At 41.1% G+C, this 12,695-nt stretch overlaps 1 protein-coding gene and 1 pseudogene across 3 annotated transcripts in view; both read left to right on the forward strand.

The window, feature by feature from the left end:
• The first annotated feature begins 1,245 nt into the window (after positions 1 to 1,245).
• Positions 1,246 to 12,695, forward strand: part of RBL2 (RB transcriptional corepressor like 2) — a 58,887-nt gene continuing 47,437 nt past the window's right edge. For all 3 annotated transcript variants that reach the window (XM_054570337.1, XM_054570339.1, XM_054570338.1), the window contains exons 1-5: positions 1,246 to 1,583; positions 3,704 to 3,834; positions 5,212 to 5,412; positions 6,239 to 6,303; positions 9,426 to 9,554. In XM_054570337.1, the coding sequence (XP_054426312.1) occupies positions 1,344 to 1,583; positions 3,704 to 3,834; positions 5,212 to 5,412; positions 6,239 to 6,303; positions 9,426 to 9,554 (766 nt within the window). In that variant the 5' untranslated portion in view covers positions 1,246 to 1,343. The remainder of the gene's footprint in view (positions 1,584 to 3,703; positions 3,835 to 5,211; positions 5,413 to 6,238; positions 6,304 to 9,425; positions 9,555 to 12,695) is intronic.
• LOC129068213 (isocitrate dehydrogenase [NADP], mitochondrial-like) lies at positions 10,173 to 11,659 on the forward strand (annotated as a pseudogene).

Here is a 12,695-nt window from a genome sequence, read left to right on the forward strand (position 1 = left end):
AATAAGGTAAATGAGAAAGGGGAAAAAATTCTAATAGTTAAAGTTTTGTAAATGTACTTTTAAAATGGGTGATAGTATCAAATATTTAGAATCCATTGGCTTTGAAAATAATGGTATTAACAAGAAAAGCATTATTTTAATAAAATAGTTATTCGATAGTTTATCACTATAAATTTTACTTCAATTACATTAAATTTTACTAAAATTGGTAGAATTTTACCTGTAAACCGGTTTTTTCATCTGGTAAAGTGTTGATGGTGTCCAAAATAAGCAATATCATTATTCTAAAATTTAGGTATCACCAGCCTAAGTATAAGGAAAGTACTAGAATCTCTTATAAACTCATTTACAAATACGTATAAGGCAGTTGTATTCCACCTCTTTGCTTGCCCTGGATCACCTTCTGTCAGCCCGTAAAAATCAAACCCGACTCGAATGAGTGAATTTTACTGCAGGTTTTATGCACTGGGTTTCGTTTGGTTTCGTTTTCCCAGGTCCTCCTCCCTGCCTCCAGGCGTCCTCACCTTTACTCCAGGCTCCTGCTCAAGTTTCACAAAACTGGCTTTTGTCCCAGTATTTATTTTCCTGCTTTTACATTGCCTTTCCGCTCCTCAAGCTTGAAAATGTTGTACACTATACTCGTGTAAACCAAAGAAGACTGGAAATAAAGTGATTCAAGTCTACAGATAGGAAGAGAAAGTAAAATAAAAGTAAAGCCGTAAATTTAACTGGGTGACTGAGGATAGTACAAATATGTCACGGTGAACACATATTGGCCTTATTGTGGGGAGCGGGAGAAGGAATTACTGCTTAAAGAAAAAAGTCCAATTTTTATTTAAGTGGCTCAAATAAAATTTAAACTCAGGAAAAACTAGAAATTAGAAACGAGGCCAAAAATGAACCTCGGTAGGCAGACCCTATTCTTACTTTATAAATAAGGACACCAAGGTGATGATGAGTCAGTCGTCTTTCTGCTTAACAGCTTGGATATTAAACAGTCACACGTCAATGTTTCTTGGATGTTTTCTTTTCGATAGAGCCCTGCGGAATAATCTCACTATGAGGAAGTACTTAAAATTTAGAGAAGCCCCTTTTATTTCATTCAGGTGAGACTACGCGAATCGATTTTTTAAAAATCATTTTTGACCCGCTTGCATTTCCGGCCCGGACTACATTTCCCGGCAGGCCGTGCTCAGAACTACGGGTGCCTACGTGAGGTCACGCACCGTCAGCGCGGCGCAGTTCTTATAAGCGGCCGACGGGCGGGCGCTTCGCAGTTTGAATGGCTAGGGGCCCAGCCCCTCTGCACACCTGAGGACCGACCGATCGTCCAGGGTTGCGCTATGCCGTCCGGAGGCGACGAGTCGCCGCCGCCCCCACCACCCCCTCCGGTGGTGGCCAGCTCGGAGGAGGAGGAAGAGGATGAGGGAGAGGCGAGGGGCGCCGCGCCGCCGGCCCGGTCGCCGACCCCTCAGACCCTGCAGCGGTTCGACGAGCTGTGCTGCCGCCTCAACATGGACGAGGCGGCGCGGGCCGAGGCCTGGGACAGCTATCGGAGCATGAGCGAGAGCTACACGCTGGAGGTGCGCCCGCGGAGCTGGGGCTGGGGAGGGAGGCGAGGGTCTTTTCGGGCCGGGCGGTCGCGCCCGTCGCGGGAACGGGATCCCGGCTGGCCCCTGGTCGGGCGCCGCGCACGGACTCTCCCACGGGCCCCGGGGTGGGAAGGAATCCGCTCTGCGCACCGCAGTCCTGGACTTCTGGCTTTCGAAAAGCTCTTAGCGGCCCTGAAGGCGACTCCTGCACTCCCGCTGTTCCCTTTGAGGGGTCCGAATGGGGAACACCTGTTGCCCTCAGGTAGCCTTCCCCCCCACAACCCGAGGCTGAGGTCGTGCTGGGGTCGTGATTACGCGTTTACGACCACCTGGTTGGCAGAACGAACAGGTGCAGTTGTCAAGACCGCACGGATTCGGGGAGGGACTGGCTTGCGAGAGTAACCCGATTTTAGGGCTCCGGTCTCCCCCTCCAGTTTCTGGTCTGCCGAACCAGATCGCCTTTGTGCAGGCAGCGCCGCGCTCCGTGTCGGGCTGTGTTTATGTCCGTGCGAACAGGAGGAGTTTTCTGCAGGGCGGAGGAGATGGGCTTTCCGCCCACCTGGGTATCGACGACCCCTTTAGTCTCTAGGAGGGCGGCCCAGCGACGACCTTGATCACCTTTTGGTCGCCGCAGGCATTGCGCTGGACTCTCAGAGTCCCTGAGATTTAGGCCTGTTGTGTCCCTGCCTCCGGACGGGGCCTGCCGAGGAGAAAAATGCCCCTCGTAGCCAGTGAGGCTCCGCGCTCGCAGGCCCCGCCCCTGGATGGGCCAATGGGAAGCGACGCGGAAGTCGGGGTTGTTTACCAGCTGTGCCGCTGCCCGTGGGGAGCCTTTAAACAGGAAGCCACGTGACTTTCTGAAGTGGTTTTACAGGTTGTGGGAAGAGCAGGGCAAGTAGGCTCCCGTTGGGAAGGCCGAGCAAAGGTATTTCACCTTAGGGGATGTTTGTCCCTGGGCCGCTGAGGTGGCTTGTTTTTAGTTCTTCTTCCATTCCTAGGACTTTAGTTCAGCTCTCTCCGCAGTGTTCTGTGCCTCGGAAGGAAGACAAACGAGTCCTCTGGTGACTTCGGCCAAGTTGCTTAACCGCCCCAAAGCCCCATTTTGCGATAGGTGAACCTGGGAGGCACTCGAGCGGCCGTGGCTGCGGGGCGCACAGCGCTCTCCACACGCTTAGGGGTCTGGCGGCCCAGGCCGCGCTCCTGACTGGCCCCCAGAGGGGCCTCGCGTCGGGCCAAGAGGGCTCTCCCTGCTGCGGGGCGCGAGGGCCTCCGGATCGGCTCAGCGTCACCCTCGGGGTAGCCCTGGACGTTACACAGAACCAGCATTTTCCCCCTGCAGTTGAGGCCTCTCAACCCGTAGAGGTTAAGTCGTGAAGTCCAGTGGTGTTAGCAAGTGACAAATAATAAATGGCTAGTAACTTATTCTTTAGAATATGTTTGATTATTTAATTTTCTTGTGACTTTGGTTTCAGATTGTTAGCTCAGTTCACCCAATAAATGCGTGAATGTTTATTCATACATCGAATAGTTTTTGATCACTGTTCTTTGCCAGACACTGTTGTAGGTGCTGAGAATAGATCAGTGAACAAAACTTCAAAACCCCCCCTACACTTTGGAGCTTGTCGTCAGGTATGCTGTAAAAGAATGTGACATTTAACACAAAATAATGGTTAGAGTTTCATCCTTTGATTTCTTGTTTTTCCTGTGCCTCATACTTGTAATTCTCTCCACCCTCAGATAAGAATATGGAGCCTCTGTGACTCCTCAGTAATTTGCCCCAGGTGTTCTACTCCCAAGTATCTACTCCTCAGGGTCTCTTCCCAAGGCATGTGCCCTGATGGAGCCTGGTGGAATCCATTGCCTTTAATGATTGCGAAAGTTACAAAATATTGCTTTGATCTGTGCTGCTGGTTAACCGAGTTCAAAGTGAGGGAACCCAGACTCCTGCCTCTCAGCGAAGAATGTCGTCATCAGAAGAGCACAAGCAGTAGGGCCCTCATTGAAAATGCAGTTCCCCCCCAAACACATAAATGTCACTTTCAGTTTAAACATAAGAATGTTTTATATTGAAATATACAGCTCATTAACTAAATATCAATTTTCTTTCATAGGGCAATGATCTTCATTGGTTAGCATGTGCCTTATACGTGGCTTGCCGAAAATCTGTGCCGACTGTAAGCAAAGGGACAGTGGAAGGAAACTATGTGTCTTTAACTAGACTCCTGCGGTGTTCAGAGCAGAGGTAACTATGTTAGTGTTTGAAACATAGTGTGAGGAATAGAAAAGTGCAAGTAATACAGTCTTGGGCTTCAGTTTACTTCCATTTGAGAAGTTCAACTTTAAATTTTTACCTGTGGGTTCAAGATTATTTACTTTTTGGCCATAATGGACTACATGGATTAGGAACAAGGTATTGGGAGAAGGTATCGCCAATGCACATAACTGAGAAAAGATTAGTATCTAGAGTTATATAAAGAACTAGTAACAAATGGTTAAATAATTGACAAGCAGCTACTAAAAAAAATGGGTAAATAATATGATTCCACAAAGGACAAAACTCACACAATAGACATAGACAAAAATGTTCAGTCAAACTAGTAATCAAGGAAATTCAAGGTAAAAACAAGACGTTTCATTCTCATTAGATTGCAGAAATTTGAAGTCTGATAACACCAATATCAGTCATTATATAGGGAAACAAATTCTATATTGTCTGCATTGTTGAGAGTATAACTGGCAGAACTACTTCAATGGGAAATTTGGTAGGATCTAGTTAAATTGAAATGGATGATTCTCTGACTCAGCAATTCTACTTCTAGGGGTAGTTGGTAAAGGAACTCTTGTGTGTACAAGAATGTGTTCATTACAGCATTTGTGGTTATAATGAAAAAATGAGAAACCTCAATTTCAATTGATTGGGGAATTAATGCAAAAAATGGTAGTTCATATGAAGGAATATTTTTTGCAATTAAAATGAAAAAATGAGATCTACATGTATCAACATTAATCTTAGCAAGATTATTGCATGAAAAAGCAAGTTGCAAAATGCTACTTGTACTATGATACTATTTGTATAAAATTTTAACCACATGTGAAAAAGATACTGGATACTGTTAGACTACAAATATATCCATATTAGTAACTCTAGTAAGTAGTAAGTATAAAGTAAGTATAAGTAAGTAAAAGGATGGGAAAGATTTAGACTAACCTTAAAAGGGTGCTTATCCTTGGGGAAGAAGAGTGGGGAATGAGATTGAGGAGGAGCACAAATGGGAACTTGGGCTGTTTCTCTAGAACCTGAAGCAGATAGGGCCAAATTTTTTCACTATGTTAATATTTGTCAAATCTGGCAGTTGGATACATGAATGTTGGTTATGTTACTCTGGTTAATTATTATTATTTTAAATTTATAATGTAAAAAACTTCAGGTAATTTGAGAAAAAAAGTTGATTAGGAAAGCAATCAACCTGTAGGAGATTAAGTGATTCAGGGGCATGAGTTTTGATTTTATATCACTGTCTAAAATATAATTTAATGAGTTAATTTTTATTTACTTTTAATTATTTTTTGTGTACTTGTGTTAATTTAGAAATTTTTTCATTTTTATTTTTAATATTAGCTTAATTGAATTTTTTAACAAGATGAAGAAATGGGAAGAGATGGCAAATCTCCCCCAGCATTTCAGAGAACGTACTGAGAGACTGGAAAGAAACTTCACTGTTTCTGCTGTGATTTTTAAGAAATATGAACCCATTTTCAAGGACATTTTTAAATACCCTCAAGAGGAGCAGCCTCGTCAACCAAGAGGAAGGAAACAGCGGTATGTTTTTATCTTTGTTGGTTAGGAATACACATTTGTCTGTCTGTGTCACAGTTTTGATCCCTGGGTTTTTGTCCCGCAATTTATTTTGCTAGCCTTAAAAAAATGAATGTGATTTCATAAATAATTTATTTTCCTGATAGCTTTCTTTTAATAATAATTTCTTGCTTTTCATTGTATGTTGGCCATGAAGGGCTTGGCCTCCTTCATGTTGCAGAATGTGTGGGATCTCTGTCCACATAAACTTGCACTTTTCATTTAAGCAACCAAAAATGCAAAAGTCAGAACACAGATATTTTCACCAAAATTAATGGGTATGGAATTTGACTACTTGGTTTTCTTCTATTTCCTATTTCTTTCATTTTATTTGTGTTATAATAAACACCGATTATTTCTATTATTTGAATTTTATGTCTAAACTGAGTACTAAATAATGCCCATGGAGTGGCTTCTCTCTATATTTTGATGTTTACTATCAGTGAAGAGTCGAGAAGCTGGATTGGGGGAGACAATGGGAAGCTGAAGCTGTTCTGAATTTGTGCTTTCCAATCATATCTGCAAAAATCTACAAACTTAACTTTGATTCAGTGATTTTTCATTAATGGACAGTTGTTAAGAAATTTCTTCTTTCTAAGATGAGGTCTTTCGCTGGCTCCCCGCTAATTCCTTACATATGTGGTTGAAGTTGAACTCCTTGCACATTTTTCTGGTGAAGTGAATCTGCTCTGATTTTCTCTGTGGGTTTTGTTTCTCACCTAATTTATAGTTGTTTGTGATGTCTTTTTCTAATTCTTCTATTGTCTCCTGGCTTTTTTCTCCTCCAAAGGCGACAGCCCTGTACCGTATCCGAAGTTTTCCATTTTTGTTGGGTGCTTTTTATATATGCAAAAGGTAAGAAAAGAGTAACATTTATTTAGATATTAGTTTATTTAAATGTATCCGTATTATTGTCAACCTATAATGTGTCTCAGGAAAAGATTCTTACTGAAAAATTTGCCAGTGGTTTTATTTACAGATTCTTTAAGTATTGCCATTTTGTTTAAAAAAAAAAAAAAAGGTCTTTTGCATTTCTTTACAAGATCCAAAACTTCTGTTATTAAATGGAAATGTTTTAAGTTTTGTTCTTATACAATATCTTTTCCACCCTAACCTATTCTTCTGAATTATGGACTTAGAAACATCAGTGTTTCTGTGCTTCTATCTTAAGCTGTATTTTTCATGAGACAAGTCTTAGCTGAGTGGGACTGATCATCCTCAGTAGTTCAGATTACTTTCTGCACCTTATTCATGTAAATAAGCTTGATCAAATGCTTTGAGATACTTTTCTCATGTCACTTCACCTACTGAAGGTCTGAATCCAGTGAAATACCTTTTTTTTTTTCTCTTGTCTATATTTCTTTTTAGAAATGATTCTTAGTAATCAAAAGAAGAAAGTTACATATTGATAGTTAGCTTTTTTCCTAGAGACTATATAGAATGCCTTTGCCATTGAGATAGCCTCATAAAATGCAAAGTTAAAATTTTTAAAAATCATAGAACTGCAAGGAGTTTCATAAATAAGAGATGATTATTACATCAACCAGCCTAACTTATTTACTTTAAAGGTAAGGCAGCTGAGCCCCAGAAACTAGCTGCTAGAAACATCTAGGACTTGAACCCCCTCGATCTCATAGTTCTTGGTTTCATGCTGGAAGTGAAGGCTCTCCAGCAAGAACATGTCACTTCGTTGGTCTTGCTACTTGATTTGTCTGATTAAAACTGGTACTTTTTAGTTAGCTAGTTGAAAGGGCATCCTTCCTTCCATGAGCTGCATGCTTCATTGAAAAGAAGAATCTGTCTTCTGTCAAAAATACGCAGTTAGATATTTTACTTTCCATCACTCTGACATATGTCTTTAGTGGAGACACAGGTGATGTGATCACAGCAGGAAAGAAACTCTTAGGCGCATGTAAACTGTTTTCTAGTGGCTGCTATGCTTGCTACCACTTTTGGCTGATGGTGGCAGTATTATATATATGGTGTTAATTTTTGCCATCTGTGAGCAGGCATATCTGACCTTTAGGATTTTTGTTTTGTTTATATCTTTTATGACATATGTGTAATTGGGAGTAAATGTATTATATAAATTATTTTAAAAGAATTTTATTGTCCTTAGGTTGATTTTGGCCTCATTTGATAAACTAGAATGGCATATTTTTTCATCTCTGCAGTTAACTGAGTTTTATCTTACTATTAATTCAGTCTGAAAGTGCTTGATCTGAGCAGCCTTTGAGTTCCCTCACAATCCAGGACCAGGATCTTTCAGGATTCTCTAGGGTATTTTCTCATACAGCAGTTTAATCGGTTTTATTCAGTTCTTGATGTAGTTATTTGGTGGGAGGTGTACTCCTTTGTTGACTTCCTATGGCAAATGCACACCAGGGACAGGTTTGGGCTTGTCCTCATGAGGGTCTTTGTGGCCTGAAGACCAATAGGCGCCACTCATTGTTTTGTATAAGAACCCACATCTTCTCATCCTGATAAGGAAGCCAGCTCTGGAGGTAAAACAGGTTATTTTTGTTGATTAAAAGATGAAATATCTCACAGGGAGATGTGTTTGTGAAGTTAGGGTTTGAAATGTGAAGTATGTCATGTAGGGACAGTCCTGGAGTTTAACTTAGATTATAATCTTCAGGGGCATTTCGGCTTTTTGTTAGAAGTTGCAGTGCTGAGGATTTTTGCCTTGTATGGCAAGTACACACCAGTGACAAGTTTAGGCTTGTCAGTGTGATGGGCTTTGTAGCTTGAAACCATTAAGTGCCACCACTTCCTGTTTTACATTTGAGGAACCAAGTATATTTTAATATTAAACATATTTAGAGTAGAACCAAGCAGATTAGTGTGGTTATATTAGTGCAGTATTTAACCTGTTAGTCATCAATTTCCTTTCTGGCAACAGAAAAATATTTTTTCTTCTTACTGTGTTTAAGTTGATTTATCGAATGTGTTTATCTATACAAAATAGAATTATTCTGATATGCTTGAGGTCAGTGGTAACTTTCTTTGGCAGAAAAGAGAGAAAAAAAGCCTGAAACAAACCAGTGTGAATGTGTATTTTTGTATGCATACAGTTGGGTAGGCATTAAGTGTGAAAATGTCAAGGTTTAGAAGTAATTATCCTGCATATATGTTCATTATTTAAACTGAATTCATCTGATGTTATAAGAATGTAACATCAATATGAAGCATAAATATGCAGTATTTAAAGAAAAAGGGGATATTCTTGAAATTATAAAGCTAGAAATATTTCTTAATTTCTAAGAATAATAAAACTGTTTAACTGCCTGTAAAAACTGTTTTCCATGTTAGACTTAAAACAGTACTGCAGAAATGACATGTTTCTATAGGTTTAAGTTTTGGTATCTTTTTTCTTCATTATTGAGCATCCACAATTTGTGGGATACCAGCTCTCGATCTTAAATATCTTTAATTGTAATCCTGTTGCATTAATTTGTATTAGCTTATATTCTTATATAGGAAAGTATTTAAAATGTTACTGTTAGGCGTCTACTTAGAGGCTATGGTCCTTTAAAAATACATACATAAAACATGATACATGAGTAATTTTTTAGCTATTTACATGTATTTCTACTAATTTTCTTGACAAATATTTTTATATAAAACAATTTCTTACAGTTTGAGATAATTTATGAAGTCGTGTTCCAAATTTTCAGAGGAAAAACCAATTATGAGAAAATTTTGGTCAGCTACTTGTCATTTCATGAATGCTTATTTAATGAATACGGAATGAACAAATGACATTTTTAGTAGTTTTACTTTTCATTAAACTCTTAGAAATTTATTAAACTATAAGAGTAATATTTCAAAATGTGAATTTGCCAAAGCACGTTATGTGGCTCTTGAGTCTACTTGGTACAATGTTGTATAATGTCATTTTAATTAAAGGAAGAAATTATTTTTAACCTTGTAAAGTTGATGCATATTTACCTCTCTAACTCTTTATAATCCTGTAGGTAACTTCCCAATGATCAGTGATGATTTGGTCAATTCTTACCATCTTCTGCTATGTGCTTTGGACTTAGTTTATGGAAATGCCATTCAGTGCGCCAACCGTAAAGAACTTGTGAACCCGAGTTTTAAAGGTAAGTTTGTAAATCAAAGATTATTAGACAACTCACATTTCTACATTATGTTTGCTCTTGGGAGTTTTGTACATAGTATAGATTTCTTAGCGTTAGAAACCGTGCTTTGAAAAGCGCCATCTTTATGGCTTTCCAGAGTACTTATATCTAGGGGTCTCTGTAACAATACATATGAAAAAAGCAATGGCAAGTATCACAAAGTTTAAAGTCTTACATGACAACTAGAAGTTTCTGAAATTGTATATTCAAGAAGAAGAAGAAGGAATTGAGAAATCTAGAATAGCAAAGACAAGCCCTGACTGGTGTGGCTCAGTGGATTGAGTGCTGACTCGCGAACCAGAAGAGCAAAGATGACATTAAATAACACATGGTATTTTTCTACATCGGGAAGCTTTGTGCCTGGCACACTGATAGGGGTCAAATGGACTTACTAAAAGAATCTTCATTTTAGACTTTTTCCACAGAGGAGTAGTTATGGTTCTAAAATAAGGAAAATGAATTCGCAGGCTCTTAAAATAAAAGCAGGAAATGGCCAGGTTTGGTCAGTCCACCACCAGGCAGCTGGAGCAGTGTCCAGCACTCAGATCTTGCCTGCCCGGTTTGTTTGCATGCCTGCTCAGATGCGGGCTACCCGCAGGTTGTACTCTCATTTGGCAGAGCCTGGGGCTCCAGGGCCAGCCATGGCGCCACTGTGTCGACAAGATCAGGGTGGTCAAGCCGATGCTGGAGATGGACAGCAATGAGATGGCCCGTAGTATCGGGCAGCCCATCAGAGAGAAACTCCTCCCACCCCACATCGACATCCATCTCAAGTATTTTGACCTGAGGCTCCCAAACCTTGACCATACCGACAGCCAGGTCACCATCGACTCCGCATGGGCCACCTGGAATTAAAGTGTGGCTGTCAGGTGTGCCACCATCACCCCTAATAAGACCCATGTCGAACCTTCCTTTTCCTTGGCTGGACCAAGCCCACCACCATTGGCAGGCATGCCCATGGCGACTAGTAGAAGGCCACAGACATCATGGCCAGGCAGGCCAGCACCTTCAGGATGGTCCTCATCCTGAAGGACAGCGGCAGGACTAAGGAGTGGGAGGTGTGCCAGCTCTCCACCAGAGGCACAGGCACCAGCATGTACAACACTGATGAGTCCATCTCGGGTTTTGCACACAGCCGCTTCTAGCATGCCATCCGGAAGTGGCCACTGTCCATGAGCACCAAGAACACTGCTCTGAAAGCCTAGGATGGGTGCTTCAAGGACATCTTCCAGGAGATCTTTGAGAAGCACTATAAAACCAAGTTAGGCAGCCCTGGATAGGTAGCTTGGTTGGTTAGACTGTTATCCTGCTACTCTAAGGTTGCAGGTTAGATCCCCACTCAGGGCACAAAGAAAAATCAACCAATGAGTGTGTTAATAAATGGAATAGCAAATCGATGTATGTTTCTCTCCACCTCCCTTCTCTTCCTCCCTTTCTTTCTCTCTCTCTACAATCAATAAAAATTTAAAAAAATAAATGACCAAGTTAGGTAAGACTATAATCTGGTATGAGAACCAGCTCATTGGTGACATGGAGGCTCAGGCCCTCAAGTCTTTAGGTAGCTTTGTAGGAACCAAAACGATGGTGAAGATGTGCAGTTGAACATCGTAGTCCAGGGCTTTGGCTCCCTTGGCCCGATGACATCTGTGCTGGTCTGCCCACGTGGGAAGACCATTGAGGCTGAGGCTGCTCATGGGGCAGTCATCCACCACTATCAGGAGCGCCAGAAGGGCCAGCCTTCCAGCACCGACCCCGTCGTCAGTATCTGCCCTGACATGTGTGGCCTTGACCACCAGGGGAAGCTGGACAGGAACCAGGACCTCATTAGATTTTCCTCGACCCTGGAGGAGATGTGCGTTTAAGAAGTGGAGAGTGGAGCCACGACCAAGGACCTGGCAGGCTGCATCCAGCATGGTCTCAGCAGCGTGAAGCTGAACGATCACTTCCTGGACGCCATCCAGAGCGACCTGGGCAAAGCCCTGGGCCTGCAGTAGCGAGACAGATAGCATTGCCCGGCCACTGTGGAGGCCACCTGTCCTTTGACACATGGTGGAGGGTGAGCCTCACAGACCTCTCGGAAGGCTTTTCTAGGGGACTTTTTTTTTTTTTATCAGCAAGATATTTTAAAAAGTATCTCTGCATTTCCTTTCATGGGACATGAGGAAGGAACAGTGTGTTTTTACCTCAGCCAGTCAATGTGTTTTGTATAATGTAATTTATATCCCCCTTGGAACACATGGTGCCGCTATGTAGCTACTAAAATCTCTTCACACACACACACACACAAGCTGTATGGAAATGATAATTATTTTGGCAGTGCATTTAGTAGGCTTTAAAGAATGTAATTTCTGTGAATGATAAACAGAAACCAAATTATGATTTACAAAGAAAATATTAAAGTGTTTATAGAACTAGTATACAACAGTGCTGCAATTTGAATAATACCATGGTAGGGTTCTGAGTGAGTGTCAGTTTTGAGGGGTTACAATTACATAGAATTTCAGCTTGTCTGACTTTCAAAGTAGATTTCTTAAGTTAGTGGAGCTAGTTAAGTTGCTCCTGGTTTAGTAAATTTACTGTTCTTGGTATTCTGTCTTTTCTCCCATTTCCTTCCTAACTCCATTTTATATTTGTATATAGCTGCTTTCCTTCATTTTCCCCTTTTATTTTTTTCACTGAGATTAGGCCAAGATTAGCTGTAAATTAATATGACAAACATGTATAATTCAGTTAAAGTATATAAACAGGTTGTATACTTTGGATAGTAATTTATTTGAAGATTTTATTTATTTTTAGAGGAAGGGAAGGAGAAAGGGAGAGAGAGCATTAATGTGTGGTTGTTCCTCGAGTGCCCCCTACTGGGGACCTGACCTCAACAGAGGCATGTGCACTGACCAGGAATCAAACAGGCTACTCCTTGGTTCGCAGGCCGGCGCTCAGTCCACTGACCCACACCAGCCAGGGCTGGATAGTAATTATTTTAAATGGTATTTTTTTATTTGAATATAAGGCTTACTTGCAAAGTAATGTATTTGTAGGTTTTAGATCTTATAGCATAATACTAAAGTTACTCTTCAGTTTTTTAGCCATTTTTAGATACAT

Source organism: Pteronotus mesoamericanus, unplaced genomic scaffold (assembly GCF_021234165.1).
Source record: "Pteronotus mesoamericanus isolate MK-2021 breed Mesoamerican mustached bat unplaced genomic scaffold, CSHL_Meso_final contig_202, whole genome shotgun sequence".
NCBI lineage: Eukaryota > Metazoa > Chordata > Mammalia > Chiroptera > Mormoopidae > Pteronotus > Pteronotus mesoamericanus.